This window comes from Trachemys scripta, chromosome 6 (assembly GCF_013100865.1).
Source record: "Trachemys scripta elegans isolate TJP31775 chromosome 6, CAS_Tse_1.0, whole genome shotgun sequence".
NCBI lineage: Eukaryota > Metazoa > Chordata > Testudines > Emydidae > Trachemys > Trachemys scripta.
Window position 1 is genome coordinate 14,428,953 of NC_048303.1, and position 20,490 is coordinate 14,449,442.

The following is a 20,490-nucleotide window of genomic DNA, read 5'->3' on the forward strand; positions in this document are numbered from 1 at the left end:
TGTGTGGACACATTCAATTACTGGTATGGGGGGCTGGGCAGGAAAAGCTTGGCACCACTGCTCTAGACAGTTCTTATCTTTTGTTAATAGGCAATAATAATCATGTTCTTATGGACTTCGACATCATAAACCAGATGAGACAAACTGTTAAGATAACAAGTTTCATGCACCAAGATTTGGAAGGGGAAACCTCAAAATGACTTGATAAAAGAATCATCTAGAAAAGCAACGACTACTGGAGCCTCTTCTCATGCAGCCCAACACTGAGGCCTGGTCTACACTTAAAAAGAAATTGACCTAGCTATGTTGCTCACAGCTGTGAAAAATGGATGTGCCCTCAGCTCTGTAATTGGGTCAACCTAAACCCTGGTGTAGACACAGCTAGGTTGACCTAGCTGCCGCCTATTGAAAAGGTGGATTAACTCTCCTGACAGAAAAACAGCTTCCTTCATTGTAGAATGTGTCTACACCAGTGGTCTCCAACCTTTTTACGCACAAGATCACTTTTTGAATTTAAGGGCAACCCAGGATCTATCCACCCATTCCCCAAGACCCCACCCCTTCCAGCCATCCTCCCCCCACTCACTTGCTCTCCCCCACCCTCACTCACTTTCACCAGGGGTCAGGGGTTGGGGTTCAGGAGGCGGTGTGGGCTCTGGGCTGAGGGGTTTGCATTGTGGTAGGGGGCTCCAGGCTAAGCCTGAGGCAGGGGGTTGGTGGTGCAGGAGGGGGCTCCGGGCTGGGACAGAATGTTGAGGTGCAGGAAGGGGTATGGGGTGCTGGGTTGGGGAGGGGGCTGAAGGGCTGGGGCAGAAGGTACGGGATGCTGGCTCACAGAGGGGCTCAGGGCAATGGGTGCAGGAGGGGGTATGGGGTGCTGGCTCTGGGAGAGGGGCTCAGGGCTGGGACAGGGGTTCAGGGTGCAGGCTTGGGGGGCCCTCAGGGCTGGGGTGCAGGAGGGGGTTCAGGGTGTAGACTCCAGGAGGGGGCTGAGGCTTGGGTGCAGGAGGGGGATCGGGGTGCTGGCTCTGTGAGGGGCAGGAGGTTGGGGTCCCGCCGGGCTGCAGTTACTTGAGGTGGCTCCTGGTTGGTGGTGCAGCGGGGCTAAAGAAGGCTCCTGCCTGTCCCAGCCCCACGCTGCTCACAGAAGGGGCCAATTCTCCCCTGAGGCCCCGGGCGGGGGGGGAGGGAAGGGGAGGGAGGAGGACAGACATGGCTCCACATGCTGGCCTCTCTACAGGCACCGTCCCTGCAGCTCCCATTGGCCAGAGTTCGCAGTTCCTGGCCAATGGGAACTGCATGGGTGGTGCTTGCAGGTAGGAGCAGTGCACGGAGACCCCTGCCTCCCCTCCCCCGGGGGCATGATGGCCGCTTCTGGGAGCAGCATGGGGCTGGGGCAGGCAGGGAGCCTGCCTTAGCGACAGACCCACAACACCAGACTTAGCGACCAGAGATCGTGATCGACTGGGAGAGTCTCCAGGATCAACCAGTTGGTGACCACAGGTCTACACTAGAGCACTGCAGTGCCATTGCTATAAACATTAAGGAAGGAACTCCAGTCCCAATCTCCCTCAATTATTTCCTTCCACTAAAATTGAAGTGACTCCTCCGAAGTAATTCTTCAGAAGTGGGAAATCGGGCATGGATCTGCAGAGGCAATATAGTCAAAGAACACTTACTGTTAAGTAATCCTTCTCTCCTTCCAAACGGTCTCAGAACATCCCCAACGATGGGTGGTTAACAAGCAGTCACTACCCTGTTGTGAGGTGAACATAAAAATGGCCATACTGGGACAGACCAATGGTCCATCTAGGCCAATATCCTGTCTTCCAACAGTGGCCAATGCCAGCTGCTTCAGAGAGAATGAACAGAACAGGGCAATTATCAAGTGAACCATCCCCTGTTGTTCAATCCCAGTATCCGGCAGTCAGAAGCTTAGGGACACTCAGAACATGGGTTACATCCCTACCCATCCTTGCTAATAGTCATTGATTGACCTCCATGAAATTATCTAATTCTTTTCTGAACCCAGTTATACTTTTGGCCTTCACAACATCCTCTAGCAAGGAGTTCCACAGGTTGACTCTGCGTTGTGTGAAGAAGTACTTTCGTAGGTTTGTTTAAAACCTGATGCCTATTAATTTAATTGGGTGACCCCTGGTTCTTGTGTTATGTGAAGGGGTAAAACACTTCTTTATTCACTTTCGCCAGACCATTCATGATTTTATAGACCCCCCCTCCCTCCAACAGGGGATCTGACAGAAGTCTATAAAGCTGAACAGTCCTAGTATTTTTAATTTCTTCTCATATAGAAGCTGTTCCATATCCCTAATCATTCTTGTTGCCCTTCTTGTAACTTTCCCAATTTTAAAATATCTTTTCTGAGATGGGGCAACCAGAAATGCAAACAGTATCCAAGGTGTGGGCATATCATGGTTTTATATAGTGTCTTTATGATATTTTCTATCTATTCCCCTTTCCTAATGGTTCCCAATATTGTCATAGTTTTTGACTGATGCTGCACATTGAGTGGATTTTTTCAAAAACACACACTATCCACGGTGATTCAAAGATCTTTCTTGGGTTGTAATGGCTAATTTAGAACCTTTCCCATTTAAAGAAACAGTTGTATCTGTACAGTTGGCATTATGTTTTCCAATGTGCATTACTTTGCATTTATCAACAATGAATTTCATCTGCTATTTCGTTGCCCAGTCATCCAGTTGTATGAAATCCCTCTAACTCCTCACAGTCTGCTTTGGCTTTAACTTTCTTGAGTAATTTTGTATCCTCAGCAAACTTTGCCACCCCAGTTTACACCTTTAACCAAATCACTGATGAATATGTTGAGCAACATTGGCCTCACTACAGACCCCTAGGGGACCCTGCTATTTAACTCTCTCAATTATGAAAACTGAACATTTATTCCTACCCGTTGTTTCCTGTCTTTTAACCAGCTACTGATCCATGAGAGGATCTCCCCTCTTCTCCCATGACTGCTTACTTTGCATAAAAAGACTTTGGTGAAGGACCTTGTGAAAGGCTTTCTAAAAATCCAAATACTCTTATTATTCAAACCCAAGTACACTGATTGACTGGATCACCCTTGTCCACATGCTTGTTGACTCCCTCAAAAAATTCCAATAGATTAGTCAAGTATCAGAGGGGTAGCCCAGTTTAGTATTTAGACTTCTAGCATTTGTATACAAGCATTTATACTATTTGTCAACATTAAGTTGTGTGCCTTCATGTGATTTAATTGAATGAGACACTTTCATTTGACTGTTTCCCCTCAATTCCTACCTGTACTTTATCAACATCTACCCTCAGGGATGTCTCTGCCCAAACTGTGTGCTCCTCTGCATCTGTTGGCTTTCCCTTAGTTTAAAAAAAAAAAAAAAAAAAAAAAAAAAAAGAAATCCTCTACAATTTTTTTAAAATTTTACACGCCAGCAATCTGGTTCCATTTTGGCTTAGGTGTAGCCCATCCTTCCTGTATAGATTCCTTTTCCCCAAAAGGTTCTCCAGTTCCTAATAAGCCTAAAACCCTCCTTCCCTATACCATCATCTTTTCCATGCATTGAGACCCTGAAGTTCTGCCTGTCTAACTGGCCTCATGTGTGGAACTGGAAGCATTTCAAAGAATGCTACCATGTGGATCCAGGACTTTAATCTCTTACATAGCAGCCTAATTTTGGCCTTCAGGACCGCTCTCATATCTTTCCCTATATTATTGGTATCTGCACACCAGAACCATTGGCTCTTCCCCAGAACTTCACATAAATCTGTCTAGAGGTCTTGAGATCGGCGCAACCTAAGGTTATGTCTACACTATCACTTTTGTTAGCAAGCCTTTTGTTGGTCAGGGTTATGAAAACCAAACAAACCACCTCGACCAACAAAATCACTGGTGTGGACAGTGCTATGTCGGTGGGAGAGCGTTTCCCACCGACATAGTTACCGCTGCTCATTGGGGGTGGTTTAATTATGCTGGGGGAGAGCTCTCTCCCATCCGGCGGCATAGAGCAGCTACACATGAGACCTTACAGACGCACCACTAGAGCGGTACAGTTGTGCTGCTGTAAGGTCCGTAGCGTAGACATAGTTTAAATCTCCAATATTTTTTTTATAGTGAGAAAAATAAGATTAGAACCTTTTCCTCCTTCCCCTCCCCGCAGACTACTGAGGTTCTTCTACATTTCCCATTTAAAGAAACAGCTACCGTGACAGCTTGGTGGATGTATCTGTGTCAACTGAAATTCCATTTTTGCTTTGTGAAAGCCATGTTGTATTACAACTTCCATTTTCAATGGAACTGTACCATGCCTGTGAGCATTCATTGTGCCGCAGGAACTTCCTACCCAATGTGTCTGGGAAACTGTTACAGTGCAATCAAGGGGCATCAACCTTGAATGGCTCTACCTCAGTGGAACAGCGAGTATGGCAGCAGGGCCATGGATGCTGAAGAACTCTGCCCAGAATCTGAGGGGGTTGCAGCCTGGAAATTCCCCAAACAGAAGCGCAGAAAGGAGTCAGAGGCTGGAATGTTCTCTATGCAAAGCAGGCCATTTCACTGCCAGAAGGTTGGAAGAGTTGCAAGGTCTAAAGGATTCATGGAGGCAGTAAGGTCACAAAGGACTGCATTCAGGAGTGGTGTTGTTTTACCATACTCTGTACTCTTAAAGGAGTTTGTATGTATATTAAATTCTTTTGCTAAATGGTTTCTTGCTTTACTCTCCTGCCACACTGTGCCAGGGTGTTCCCAGAAAACCAGAGCTCCTGCAGCCAGGTGGACTCTGGAGGGGAACATGTCTAAGCAGCTAGGGGGAAGAGGGGAGTCAGGACGGCAGATGTATTTGTTTCAGGATCCAGGCAGCTGGACTTCAGGGTCTCATTGCCATAGAAAGGAATCAGACAGGGAGTGTGTCCTTGAGACACCCTGAGGCAGAAAAGTGATCAGTCGCTTCAAGTCCCAGAAGACTTAGAAGCACACAGAGAGCAGGCTTGGCACTGGTTGTAGCAGCTACTTTTAAACAATTTTCCAAGTAAAGATAAGCAGCACGGAGTGAACTTTGTTTAGATGACAGTAGCACAGAGGTGGGCAAACTACGGCCCCCGGGACCCTCCTGCCCGGACCCTGAGCTCCCCAGGAGGCTAGCCCCCTGCCTCTCCCCCACAGCCTCAGCTCACCCTGCTGCGGGCACAATGCTCTGGGCGGCTGGGCTGCGAGCTCCTGGGGCAGCGCTGTTGCAGAGCCAGGCCTGACCTGGTGCTTTGTGTTGTGCGGTGTGTGGCTGTAGCGCCGTCAGCCACTGATTGGTGCTCCAGGCAGCGCAGTAAAGGGGCAGGGAGTGGCGGCGGGGGGTTGGATAGAGGGCAGGGAAGTTCAGGGTGGTGGTCAGGGGACAAGGAAAAGGCATGGTTGGATGGGCTAAGGGTCCCAGGGATGGGCCATCAGGGGGTGAGAAGTGGGGGGGAGGCAGGCCACGCCCTCCCTCCCCTAACCAGCCCTCCATACAATTTCTAAAACCCGATGCGGCCCTCAGGCCAAAAAGTTTGCCCGCTCCTGCAGTAGCGCCTACAGACCTCAAAAACTGGGGCTTCCATTGTACTAGGGACTATACAATCGCATAGTAAGGTTACTGAAAATCTCACAATCTAAATCAGACCAGACAAAAGGCAGGAAGGGAGAGAGGCACAGAGAGGTGAAGGGACGTGCTCAAGTTCACAGCAGTTTGTCCCAGAACTGAGACCAGATCCCAGGGTGCCTCCTGTGTCCCAGGCAGCGACCTCCTTCTGTACCATGCTGCCTCTTGAGTGGACTGCACTGTCAGCCTCTAAAGTCTAAACCTCAATGAGCCATAGCAATTGCACTTCATTCCATATGGATCAGACGGTACTCAAAAGAAGAGGGAAAAAGACGGACTCTCAGGCCGCCTTTCACATGTGATGCTTTAAAGATGGTGCAGACGTTGACAAATTTGAAGGATCAGATATCTGCCTATCTTGTTTTCCTTTATGCTATCATCTACACTGCTGATTCCTGGTAGGTAGTGACTTAAGACGATGACACGGCAGACAAATGGTCAGGCCTTTTAACTTTGTCAGTGTCACACCACCACCCATGTCGGCAGTCTCTTTCATAACTTTCCTCTGAATGTTTGAGCCCACGGTCGCGACTCACACAGCCCCAACTGGCAGTGCTCTTCTAGATGGTTCCAAGCTTGTTGCAATGGGGGTTTTCACGACTCATGGAAGCAGTTCTTGAGTAATTTATTTTCAAAATGTGTGATGTCAAGGTAGACATATGGATCCCTTTGCCATCAAGTTTGAGGTGAAATTAGGTTCAGCCTGTTTTTGAGAGAGGTGGCTACAGAAACAGGAGATGCCTCCTCTTTTACTTCTAGTTGCAAATACAATAGTACCACAAAGTACAGCCCTGCAGGGGATTATTTTTTAATCCCGCTTCCATCTTGCCCTGCAATATCCACTCCCACCGGCTCCCACATTGTTTCTTGAATTTTTATCCTGCTCCCCATGGCAGTGGGTTCTACGATACCCCAGTCCCACTGCAGAGCTCTACCATAAAGGCAAACAATACTAGAGGAAAGTAAGTTATTGAAAGGTACAAAAAAGAGGAAGTGGAGCTCTGGAGGGACTTTTCCAAGTGGGAGAAAGACAATGTGTGGGTCTCGCATGCTAAAAAAGTTAAAATAACTTGATAAAGATGACATTCTGGTCCCTCCACTCATTAAACACTTAATTCTGATTGCAGTGGTAACTTAATTACACTGCATTATCTGGAGTCCTTTTACTGACCTGTGGAACATTTCTATACTGATTCATTCTTTGCATAGCTATTTACAACACTTTCATTATAATTTAGTCATGCTTAGTTGTTTCCTTTTTATAACGCATCAATGTCCGCTCTTTTGGACTTTGGCCTTATATTTGAGTACTTTCAGTACAAGCCAAAAATGCATTGGGCCAAAGGGTTTTATCCAAGATTTTAGATTGTAAGCTCTTTGAGACAGGGCTTTTCCTTACGTGTGTATAGTGCCTACTGCCAGGAGTTCTGGCCTTAGCTGGGGCCTACAGATGCTACAAATAAATAAGGGATCTATAGTGCTGAACTCCCTATTGGTTTTGATGACAACTGAAAGCACTCTGTGTCTTGTAGGATCAGGGATCCTCTAACTCTTTAAGATGGACTTGTGAAGGCTCCTTGCAAAACATCCAAGTAAAAAAAATTTGGGGGGGGACGGGGACAATGGAGAAATCACTTATTTACCATGGCAACGGTGGTTCTTAAAGAATTTTGCTTCTGTGGGTTCACAGTGGTGGGATATGGCCCCAACTCCACCCGTTAAACCTGTGGTGTCTGCACAAGTGCCCTCTCATAGCACTGAGCAGCTGGGGTAAGTTTATGTAATGGTTGTGTTGCCCCAATCACGCTAGCAAGACTAAAGAATACAGAAGACATGATGGGACTAGATAAAGGCCACACTCTCAGAGAGCTACTAATTACGAACAACAGATTCTTTGAAGGAGCCTCTACTTTCCCCATAGGAAGTGTAGCACAGAGTACAATTCTAGCAATTCAGGAACGTGTGCTGACAACTTCTAGTTTACACAAAGATAGTAGAACCGCTCTCTGAAAGTGGGCTCTAGGTGCCCACGTCAGGAGAGTAATGCTGTGTAAGTCTGTGTACAGAACAGGTAACAGCCCAGCAGACTGCTATGATAGACATGTTATGAGGTGAACATTCAATACTGCCTTGCCCTAGAAGTGTAAATTCGAATGTCATGAAGTAGACACCCAAGCCCAAAGCATAAAGTCCTATACAGGCACTGATTGAATGAAGCAGTTTTCTTTACACTGTGCCCTTTATACACACCAAGTCTTGCGGATTTCCTAACTGACTTAATCAAATAAAAACTCAAAGACCTTTTGACATCTACGGCATACATAGAGTCATTTCCTTCACGTGAGAATGAAATTTTGGAAACAACTCCACATGATTAATGGTCTGATTCAGGTTATTTCATAAAGCAAGGATGGTCACTGAGGCACTAGCCTGGGACTGTGAATTGAACTTGGCCTCCTCAGCTCTACCACAGACTGTGTGACCTTGAACAAGTCATTTAACCTGTGCTTCAGTTCATCATCAGTAAAATAGGGGTAATAGTACCTGACCACTTCAAAGGAGTGTTGTGAGGAGAACAATGAGTGCCTAGACAGAATTCAAACACCACATTTGGTATAACTCAGGGATGAGGAAAGTCTGCAACTCATTCTTCTCAGCTGTAAGTGCAAATAAAAATATAAGTAGAATGATAAATATTCACCTACAAGGTAAACACCTAAACTGGCACCCATCAACCTTGTCAGCACCAGCTGGGGTCCCATTGTATATCAGATTATTTGACCAGTGGGAAGACTAGACCTCTACAGTCATCCCACCACAGATGCTTGAAAACAGGGCTGTCCACTGGAAGACAATATGCTGAAGTAATAGATACCCTTGACGTAAGACTAGAAAAGGCTGAGACTTTCAAATCCACTAAGATGTCCATAATACAGTAACTCCTCACTTAACATTGTAGTTATGTTCCTGAAAAATGCGACTAAGTGAAACAATGTTAAGTGAATCCAATTTCCCCGTAAGAATTAATGTAAATGGGGGGTTAGGTTCCAGGGCAGCTTCCCCTACTCTGCAAGCACTAGGGGCAGGGGCTCAACCCTCAGCCTGCCCACTCCACCCCTTTCCCCAAGCCCCCACACTTAACCCGCCTCCTCCCCCTTTACTTCACACGCTGCCTCCTGGCTCCTCCCTTCCCTTCTAAAGGCCGCAAACCAGCTGATTGCCGCATTCGGGAGGCAGGGGAGGGAGGAGGGAGGCACGCCAAGTCCTCGCTCCTTCCCTCTCCCTCCTGCCCAGGGCAATCAGTTGGCTTGCGGCATTTAGGAGGCAGGAGGGAGGAACGAGGACTTGGCGCAGACTCCCCCTCCGTCCCCCCCGCCTCCTGCCCAGGGCAATCAGCTGGCCTGCGGCGTTCAGGAGGCAGGGGAGGGAGTGGGAGCCTGCGCGCCAAGTCCTCACTCCTCCTCTCTCCCTCCTGGCTCCAAAACACCGCAAGCCAGCTGAGTGCCGTGGGCAGGAGGCGGGGGAAGGCGCTGATCTGCGGGGTCTGCCGGCGGGTGGCGCACGTAGGGAGGCTGCCAGCTGTGGAGAAAGCAGGCAGCCAAACAACGTAAGGGTGGAGCATTGCACAACTTTAAATGAGTATGTTCCCTAATTGATCAGCAACCTACCAACGAAACAATGTTAAGCGGGACAACTTTAAGTGAGGAGTTACTGTACAGGATATGGAGGTAGTATGTAGATATGGGCTATTTAGAAAAAGCCTTTTCCATTTCTGAAAGTAAAATTTCAATGAAGATTATTTTCTAAACTGCAGCAGAATTTTCTGCACTTATATAAGACATGTCAGGTCAAAAGTAATTAAATGTCTCATGATTCAAACAGCAAGACAAAGCAATTCCAGACTGGAATGGAAGGCAAGATAGCAGGTCTGAAGATAACGGCAAGAAATACTGAGGCTCCACAAAAATATTGTGTAATAATTACATTTGGCCTATGTTGCAGCAACCAGTATAACTCAGGCTCTGTCTCTCTTTATGACTAGTGGTGGAATAAATAGACAATCAGCTAAGGACATGCACGGAGGCTCATCACAAAGAGGGCTATGGATGCACGGCCCTACTTCTTGAACAGTAGACCCATCTGTTTAATCTATCAACTGTGATGTTCCTGAAGCCTATGAACTGATACTGTGTTCTCTTTGCCTTCCAGACTGAGAAATAGGGGATGCACTTGGGCAGTCAGCAATCCCACAAAGCCAATGTCTCCTGCCAGAATTGCACCTCCTTTTTTGTTGATGTAATATACAGCTGTAGTTCTGTCTATTTGTTAGCATTTGAACAATGCAGCCATTGATCTGTGGCAGAGATTTTAGAGCTCACTTTATAACTTTCAGCTCCTGAACACTTATACGGAACTTAGTCTCCCACACATTCCACCAACCCTATCTGGTCAGCCTCCGGTGATAGGATCGTCAACCAAGAAACATCTGTTACAATTACAATAGCTGGGGATGAAATACTGAAAAAAAACTCACTTCAACACATGGTGGCAGCTTGCAGACAAATTGAAGAATAATCAGCAGAGCTCCAATGTCATCCATATTTAGAGTGAAATTTGTTGCTAACTAACCTTGCTAACTTGAAATAAGTTTTTATAAAAGTGTCTCACATGAGGAGCGGCCATCTACTCCATTAGCCTGAGGTAAGAGCTCACTGATTTTAGATTAAGCTCTCAGAGGAAGACTGATTCAGGGACACTTAAGCTCTATTCTGGAAGAAATGGCCCTAGGGCAGTCCATGCTAGCCCTTCTGAAAAGTTATTTGGGTAGGTACAAGGCCCCATTCAACTATCAATACGTTATAAATCTGCAGACTGCATCAGTCTGCAAGTCTCATGAGAAGAATATGCTAATACCAGAGATGAGTGGCAACCAGTGCCAGGCACTCTGAAAACACCTTTGGCCCAACAGAAAAACCAGAGAGCGACACCTTTTATTATTTGTATTACTGTAGCACCACAGAGCCCTACTCACAGACCAGGACCCCACTGTACAGCGCCTAGCACCAACAGAACGAAGACAGTCCCTGCCCCAAAGAACTTGCAATCTATTTATAAAGGTCATCTTCCACATAAAAACTGAGGTATTTTCTGTGAGTCACTCCAATAACTATACAAAAGTAGGCACCTTTAAGCCAAGAGGCTTAATTCGGTCTGGAGGGAAAAGGTAGGAAACAATGGACGCGAGCCTGAACTGACTAATGAAGTTCTCCAAGGTGCCACAAGTACTCCTATTCTTTTTTTCTAATGAAGTTGGTCAGTTTTTGGAGGCCAACTGTGGGAAGAAGGCAGTCTCAATATGCACCAGTTGACAGTTGGGCCTTCTGACCTCTCAACGGCCTTGACTAGTACGGATGCGTTTTCAATTCAAACCCCCATAGTGCACAACTTCCAAGTCATCAATGACAAAAAAAGGGATACTGCCCTCTTGCATTTGAGGGCAGTAGAGTTTCCTGGCAGTTTGCTGCCTAGGACACAGAGCCTCATATGAAACAGCAGTAGCATATGGTTTGTACCATCAACCTAGGAGATTTAAAGTATGCAGATATAATGTATTATGAATTCAGGAAAAGTGTGTGTGTGGGGAAAAATATGGACAGTTAAATACCTGGATAGACAGAGGGTATCTGGGGAGAGCTTCCTTTTAAAGAAATATCTGAAACTTGAAATGAAGTAGAATTTTGAATTTCCTGGACTTTTTACCCTTTAAAACAAACAAACAAACAACAACAACAAAACCCTGAAGCTTCCAAGACCCAACAAGATTTTTTAAAATGATAAACCTTTTAAGCTGGCATTGGGTTGTAAACTTATGGGGTTCCCCCCAAATTATCATCTTTTTCATCTGCATATGAGAACTGGCCCTTGACCTTTCAGCTCAATTCTTACAAAATAGGTTTTAAAAAGAGGCACCTTACTGATCCCGCTGAAGCACTGCATCTAGAGGTACACTGGGGTCAGGGTCTTGCTCAGATTGTTGAGTCCATATGTAACATATGGGGAAACGTTCAAGATCCGGTAGATTTGATGATGCAGCTTGTGAAATAGTTTCCCCCAGGACCAGTTAGTCCAGTGTGGTTTAGAAGTACATTAGTCTGGACTTGTGGATTTTCATGTGTGAACATCTACGCAAGATCTTTGGCAAGCTATATAAATGGAAAATCTGTACACTTCAGGTGTGAGCTGGATGGGAAGGTCTAGATGTGAAAAAAATATTACAATATGTTAACTACTGCAGGTGGTAAAATGGTTCCCACTTTTAACAGTGACAACAGTTTGTTTGTTTTTAAGCACTAGCAGTTATATATGTTATTTACTCTGTCTACACTAGAGCTTTCACCAGGGGAAACGTATCCATGGTAGCAACAGGAGGAAGTTTTAGGAGGTAAATAAGTCTACTGTGGACAAAACTTCTGTAGTTTATTTTTCCTCCTCAAAATCCTGTATGTCTGGAACCTCTGGAAGGCTTCACCCAATCTCCTTCCACCACTGCCCCCAAACCACATTTTTGCCCTGTTTTTGTTTTTTAAATCCCCACTTCTATTAGCAATGTTGGGGCCCAAGTAGGCAGCCCAAGTCAACAGTTTCCTGAGTTTGGCTACAGACTTATGTGACCTCGTGCAAGTTATTTAACCCATCCTTTGTCAAGCCAGCCAGCAGGTCGCTATCCTCCCCTCCTTTCTGCCAGTGCTCAGTAAGCCTGTGGAAATCTTAGGGGTTTCAGAATTTATAAGGAAAACGTATTGTTTTGGGAAACAATGCATGAATTCATTGGAACAAATGGGTTATACCTTCCTCCACGTGTTTTCTAATGGGACGTGAATGCTCGCAGTATGAAGACTAGGACTGAAACGTATACGACTAGGTCACTAAGGCCACGTCTAAACTACGGGTGCTAGAGAGACATAATATGGTGCCATAGCTACGCTGCTATAACCCCGTAGTGTAGATACAAACTACAACAACTGGAGGGGTTTTTCTGTCACTGTACGAACACCAGCTCCCTGAGCTATGGTAGCTAGGTCGACTTAAATGTTCTTCCACCAACCAAGCTGCATCCACATCAGGGATTAGATTGGTTTAACTATGGTGCTATGGGGTGTTGATTTTTCACACCCCAAGTGCAGTACCTATCTTGACCGGTTTTAAGTGTAGACCAGGCCTGAAGTAGGAGCCCTCAATGAAGCATTGTCTACACAAGAGAAGTGCAGATTTGCAACTTACATCAACAGAACCTCTGTAATTTGCAGTAGTGCAGGGTGTCCACTCTAGTGTAAACCTGATGAATATATCGACACAACACAGCTCCTTCAGCTTGAACTACACTTTAAAATGAGGTCAACACAGTACAGCACTCAGGGGTGTGAATGCACACCCGAGCGCCACTGCTATGCCAACCTAACCCCTGGTGTAAACCAAGCTAGGTTGACAGAAGAATGCTTCAGTTAACTTATAAAACTTAAAAAGTTATTTTTCCTCCCTTGGTATCCTGCTGTTAATTGAATTGTCTTGTTAGACTGACCTCACACTTGGTAAGGCAACTCCCATCCTTTCATGTATTTATACCTGCTCCTGTATTTTCCACTCCATGCATCTGATGAAGTGGGTTCCAGCCCACGAAAGCTTATGCCCAAAAAAATGTGTTAGTCTCTAAGGTGCCACAAGGCCTCCTCATTGTTTTTGCTGATACAAACTAACACAGCTACTACTCTGAAATCAGTGAAGTTAGCTCCTGTTGCTCAGGGAATTGGATGAAAAAATCCCTCCCATTGCTGTAGTTATTTATCAGCGCTATGGAGTTACAGCAGCATCGCTATGGAGCTGTACTGATGCCGTTATACTGTTTGCAATGTAGACATGGCCTCCAATTGCTCCAGTATCTAGGCATTAAGGATATCTGTCAGTTCCCAGCACAAGTCCCCAAAGTGGGAGGGTTGTGGGAATAGCAATCCAGAAGGGTAAGTGCTGTATCAATATTTTAAAAGTACTGCATAAGTTAGCATTTTTAATATATAATACAAGTATTTTGTAAGTTTAAACTGACAAATAGAAGTCAGCTTACACCTTTTTTGCTTTGCTATGGTATATACAGAAGGCTGGTAGTCCATTCCCCCTCCACCCATTAAAAATTCAGCTTGGCTAAAGAACATTTTTGTTAAGTTCCAATCACCCTAGCTCTTCCTTTTAAATACACACAATAAACATGCTCCTTAGACTCCTATGAGTCCTCCAGGAAAACCCACACCAGATTTGACATTCCTGATATTGCAGCGATTAAACAATCAGGAAACAAACACCTTCCAGGTTCTCTTTGTACATACACACACACACACGAATACACATATACACATATATATACACACAAATCCAATTGTAAGAGCATTCACAGGTCACCTTTAAATTGCATCAGCACTGCATACAAATATTCTTTTTATTAAACAAAAATATTATAAAAACAGGAGACCCCTGCATAGTATTATAGAAGCTGTATTAGTTCAAAATCAGAAAGCAACCAGATTTTCAGGAGATGATGGGATAACCACATTCAACAGTGCAGTTGCAGTGTCCTTACTAATACTGGAATGGACACAAGGAAGGCAGAATGTAGCATCAAAAGCAGTGGTTCCAAACTGTTGTGTGTGAGCTTGATGTCCTATCCATTCCCCTCAACACACTTTTTTAAGAAGGTGGTCCATGAACCAATCAAGTTCGGGATCACTGCTCTATCAATACAAGGGTAGACTGTGTCTGCGCGTGAGAACAGTTCTATTTAATAAATAGAGATACTAGAAGAGTAACAGGTATTTCTAAATACAACTTTGAAAATTCCTTTGATAAGTATACCACTTTTAAACCAACTATTTGTTTAGCAATCTGAAGTACAGACTTCCTTTAATGAGTTGCCAATACACCTTTAAGAAAAGCAATGCTTTTATGCCAGTGTTTTTGGAGAAGATAGTAATGAAAATCCTGAGTTCTCTCTTCTGCTACTTGTCCTCTTCTGAAGCCATCATTCAGTTTTTGGCATGATCTTCTCCACAGCAACTAAGTGTTTTATCACAAACTAAAAAGTATGATGTCAGCTGAGGAATAAAGGAGGCAGAGCAGATGAACACTTCAGGAACAAAGATCCTGTTTTCATGCAAACTCCATTGTGAGAGACATTTAAAACAAGAAAAAAGTACTGAAGAATATACTACAAGGAACAATCTTAAACCGGTGAAGAATAGACTGGATACCTAATGAGTCTTTCACATCTAATTTCTATGATCCTCTGAAAGAGGAAGAGAAATACAGAAAACATTTTTCAATTCTGTTTTCCGTTATGCGTGACCAAGTCATCAGTCACTTGTGTTTATTTCCTGGAAAAGCATTTTCACTTCTGAATACGGAAATTATTTGTTGCTTTCATGGACACGCTTTTAAAGAAAGGATCTCAGATCTGTGTAGTCAACCCTGTCCCATGGGGAATCAAGGGGCATATTTCTACTCTAATAATCTGTAAACATTTGATTTTGAAGTTTGTTAAATGAACACTTCAATTACTTATACCACAGAAATGATTAAATAAAAAAGGGTATTTGTGTATAGGCTTTTCATGAACAAATAAAGAGAAAACCCTTGACCTGAGCAGCTTACACTCCAAACAGATAACAGACAAAGGATAGGGAAAAGTACACCCAGTGAATGAACTGTGTTTAGAATGCATCTTGTTAGCGCCACTTATTTCGTATTAATTATTTTTACTATTTAGTTAACTTTGTTTTGAGGAAATACCATGGACTGTGTAGTTTAACTCACCATTTGACTCAATCAGAAAATGTAAACAATGCAATACAAAAAAGGGAAGGGAACAGAGTGCTTTTGTCTAGGCAACTAACTTTAGGCAACCACGTTTGATCATTTAGTCCCACCCCCTTTACAAATTAAAAAAATGCTTTTAATTTTCTTACCAGAAACACTTGTGCATGAAATGATCTTACGAACACCCCCATCTCTCTCTCCCACCTTGATACCACAAGAAAGTGACAATACTGAATCTGTGACATCACAAGCATGACCTTATCATGAAAGCATGATTTGAAAAACAAACATGTGACTTTGCAGTAAGATCAACAGGAAGCAAAAACTGGAGTGTGAGGGCAAGAACACTTAGTCAAACAAGCAACAGTTAAAAATAACAACAAGGGAAATAACACATTTATTCCCCGTTATGTTTGCTAACGGTGGAAGTCTCATCATCTTATTTGTCTGAATGAGCATGAATGGAAGTTTGTCATAATAAAGGACTAAGCATGCAATTCTGGAAACATTCAGGCAAGTGACTATCTTCATTTACATACCCACAGAAGCCAAAGAGACTACTCACATGCATGTGTTTGCAGAAACTGGCCTAAAGTTAGTAAATTTCAAACTCAATTTTACCACAAATTGTATTTTAAAAAACCACCACACTGAAAGTAAAAAGCTATTTGTACTCAAGCAGATTATATTGAAATTTCTGGTTTAAAGTTTAACACACACAAACAAGTAATCACCACTAAATGTATGAGCCTGAACTATTCTTGCACTCGGCTCTTTATGCAGGCTTCCCAGGCCATTCCAGTCTCATGTTTTATTACATGCAAAGTCCTGTTCCCACCAACCCCGAGCCCCAGGTATTGTATCCCCAAACAAAAAGATACTCATAGAATATCAGGGTTGGAAGGGACCTCAGGAGGTCATCTAGTCCACCCCCCCCCGCTCAAAGCAGGACCAATCTCCAACTAAATCAAAGACTGGGGGAGTTAGTTTAAGGGACTGGTTGGAGAATTTACCCCACTGACTGAGAATGAAGAGAGGCATTCATTCAGCTCTTTCGTGCCATTATGCAAACCTGAATAGCTGCAGTTACTAAAACTGAAAAAAAAAAAAAAAAACCTTATCAAGTTTAACCAAGCAGTCTTTGATTCTAACAGCCTGCCCAGAAGAAGAGATTACAGCGCTACCCCTTCACAACCGTACCTCTGCCTCCCTACAGTGGCTTGTGCTGGTTTATACTCCAGCAGTTGTCCAGCATCCCCTCTCCCTGGAATAAGCTATACTATACCCCTCCATGTCTAGTTAGTAACGCCAATCTGTTAAGCAGACTCCAGTTTCCCCATTTTACCAGAGCTGTTCTGTGCCAGCTCAGTTCTGCCATCCTGTCCCATTGGTGCACCCATACTTCAGGCCACTTGACTGGTAAATTTCACCTCCCCACAGTCCTATTCCTTTTAGTATAAATGCTCACCATCACCTTGCCTGACAGTGATTCCAGTGGCTCTGGCATTCCTCAAGTTTCCCCACCCCAGGCACTACTGCCCATTGCCCGGGCAGAACTTGCCCTACCAACCTAGTGCTCACCCCTCAGAAAGCTCATCCCACCCAACTCCCGGCAGGAACTGTGGCCCGGTCCTCACAGAGCTCAGCTCACCCATCCGGCATGCTATTGCCTAATCTCCTGGCAAGGCTCAACCCTCACCCTGCTTCTCCTCCGGGGATACCAAGTCTCCTGGCCAAGGTTCACACCAACACACGTCCCCTCTTCAGGGGCTGGTCGCCAGCCATCTTCCGTGGAAAGCCCCCCACACCCTAGCAGAGCCTCATATGGGCATCCACCTCGCTAGGGCACCCCCTCCCGCAGGCCCAGAGTCCCCAGCCCCCCTTATAACATCCTCCCACGGTCACCTGCCAGGCTGGCCACACCTCTACCCATGACTAACCCCCTCAGGGGGCTCCCCCGGGATTACCCCATCCCCAGGAAGCCTCCCCGAGCCCGCCCCAGCTTCTCAGTCCCAGGCACCTCACCGGGGCCTCGTTGCTCCGGGCGAGCCCCAGCCTCACCTGCGAGGCTTAGCCAGGCCTGCTCTCGCACAGCCGGGCCCGGAGCCTCCCCCTTCGCCGGTGGCCTCCCCGCCCGCACCAGGCTCTCTCCGCTCCCCCCCAATCCTACCAAGCGGGAAGGCCTCAGCCCCGCACCTCCCCTCTCCCGCTGGCCTCGCCCAGGCCCCGTGCCCCTCTCCTCGGGCGCGACTCGCCGCAACGTCCCGACTCCCCTTTGCCCGGGCGGGACTCACCCTGACGGCCGACGATCTCGGCCACATGCTCGGAGCTGGGCACCGGGACGCACTCGGTGGTGTTGACGCTCTTCCTCCGCAGCAGCGCCGCCTGCTCGCCGTTCAGAGCCGGGGCTGCCGCCGCCGCCGGCCCCCCGCCTAGGCCGCCACCGTAGGCGTGGGACAGCATCGCCGCCATCATGCCCTGGGGATCGTCCGCCCCGTACAGCACCCCGGCCACCGCCGTCTCCTGGGCATCGAAGGCGGCGGCGGGGGAGAGCAGCACGGAGCCGAGCCCGGGCAGCAGCGGGTGAGGCGGCGGCGGCCCCCCCGGCGGCAGCTGCGAGGGCGAGGAAGAGGAGGACGAGGAGAGCAGCAGCGAGACCGGGTCCTCCTCCTCCTCCGCCGCCAGCAGCTCCTCCTCCAGGTCCCCTTCGTCCTCGACCTCCTCCGCCCCGTCGGGCCCCGGCTCCCGCGCCGGATCCGGCAGCGGGGGCAGCCCCGCCAGCCGCTCCCGGGCCTGCTGCCGGGCGGCCGCCTCCCCGCTGCCCGCTAGGCCGTGATCGTGGAGGCCCAGCCCGGCCAGGCACTCCCGCAGGAGCAGGGTGTCCGGCTGCTGGAGCAGCAGCAGCGGCGGCGGGGGCAGACGCTGGGCCTCGGGGGGCTCCTCCTGGGGGCAGGCGGCGGCGGCGGCACTGCCGCTCGGCATGGCCGGGGGCGGGGGGCTCGGCTAGGTCCGGGTCCTACTGCCGCCGCCGCGGAGCCTAGAGGGGCAGCGTCCCCTCCATGCCGCTGCCGGGGACACCGAGTGACGCGGGGCAGGGGGCACCGGGCGCGGCCTGGGCGCTGCTGCCGCCGCCGCGTTCAGCGCTTCTTTTGTTCCATCGCTTCCCACTCCAGAAAGAGCCGCAGGCGGCGGCGAAGGCAGCTGCAGCCCCGCCCCGCCCCGCTCTCCCCGCCGAGCGATTGGATGGTGGAGCCGGTGCCGGGGCAGGACTGGGAGAGGAGGAAAGCGTCTGTCCCCCCCCGCCCTGGAGCATGAGCAGGCGCTGATTGTTGGGGCGGCCCAGCGCTTATTGTGACGGCGAGGAGGCCGTACTGGATCTCCCTTCCTCCGCCTCCTCCCCCGGCCTGGGTCAGGTCAGGGCGGCCGCGCAGGCGGCGGCGGCGGCTCTGCGGCTAGGGGAGGAGGCATCGGGGCTGGCATAGAGAAAGCGCCCCGGCGGGGGGGAGCCGCCTGCGAACACGTGCGCGGGGAGCGGCCACAGAAGAGGTTCGGTCGCCTGAGCCTGTGTGTGGCTGGCTGGAGAGCGGCCCTTGGGGGCTGCCTGTGCCCGGAGTCCGCGTGTCCTTAGAGTGCGGTGCTGGGTGTCTGTCTGTGCCCGGGCTCGTGTGTCCTGGGAGTCCGCCGGGGTGTGTGTGCCTGGGGCATCCACAGTAGTAGCTGTGAGTTTTCCCCGAGTATCCCAGCACCTTCTTATTTCAAATGCGGAATACCTGTAACAAGCTTTTCCAGTCTGTGTTCAGAAAGTCTGAGTCTCTGCCGATGCGGGCTGTGTGCTGAGGTACTGCATTGAGGTCTGGGTCTCATTGGGCTGCTTTTGTGCTCCACCATCACGAGGTTTACTCCTGCAACAGTAACAACACTAACTGTACACTTTGAGAGTGGGGTTGCCCCTTTTTGACACGAGCCACTAGTAAAATTTCAGGACCCTGGGGATGCTCCACTTCAAAGCAGAAATTGATGAAGTCGGGTATTCGCTTTGATGCATCTGCATTTATTTACAAGGAATGCATAAAGTCCTGCTTCTCAGCGCACAGCAGGAACTAAGAACAAAAGGAGCACTTTTGTAGCTTATACAGACTCAAGCCCCTTTAGCTAACTGCCTCCAAAGCTCTCTGTCTCTTGCTTTTCCCAGGGTCACACTACCCATCAGCTACTGTTTGGCTTTCTTGCTGTCTTTACTTCTGCCTCTTGCTCTGTTCTTGTCTGTCATTGGTGTCTGGCTGTGTGTTCTCTCTCTCTCTCACTCAGGCACAACCTCCCTCCCCTCCACCCCCACCTGTTTGAGGTATGGGCCTTTAACCTTCTCTTACTATCTTAAATGAAGGGCACGTTCACATATCAGTTTGAACAAGTTTTTAACTCTGCCTATAACAAGGCTTCACCCAGCTCATAACAACAAGGAGTCCGGTGGCACCTTAAAGACTAACAGATTTATTTGGGCATAAGCTTTTGTGGATAAAAACCTCACTTCTTCAGATGCATAGAGTGAAAGTTACAGATGCAGGCATTATATACTGACACGTGGAGAGCAGGGAGTTACTTCGCAAGTGGAGAACCAGTGTTGACAGGGCCAATTCAATCAGGGTGGATGTAGTCCACTCCCAATAATAGATGAGGAGGTAGGTGTCAATTCCAGGAGAGGAAAAGCTGCTTCTGTAATGAGCCAGCCCCTCCCAGTCCCTATTCAAGCCCAGATTAATGGTGTTAAATTTGCAAATGAATTATCTGGCTATTTGGACTCTCTCCTCAGACCCTACGTTACCAGCACTCCCAGCTATCTTCGAGACACCACCGACTTCCTGAGGAAACTACAATGCATTGATATTCTTCCTGAAAACACCATCCTGGCCACCATGGATGTAGAAGCACTTTACACCAATATTCCACATGAGGATGGACTACAAGCTGTCAGGAACAGTAT

General features: G+C 47.5%; 1 protein-coding gene across 1 annotated transcript in view; it reads right to left on the reverse strand.

Annotated features, from left to right (window-relative positions):
- Positions 1 to 18,737, reverse strand: part of MEX3C (mex-3 RNA binding family member C) — a 30,966-nt gene extending 12,229 nt beyond the window's left edge. Inside the window, exon 1 of the mRNA XM_034774113.1 lies at positions 17,804 to 18,737. Coding sequence (XP_034630004.1) covers positions 17,804 to 18,491 — 688 coding nt within the window. The 5' untranslated portion in view covers positions 18,492 to 18,737. The remainder of the gene's footprint in view (positions 1 to 17,803) is intronic.
- Between the last annotated feature and the right edge of the window lie 1,753 nt (positions 18,738 to 20,490).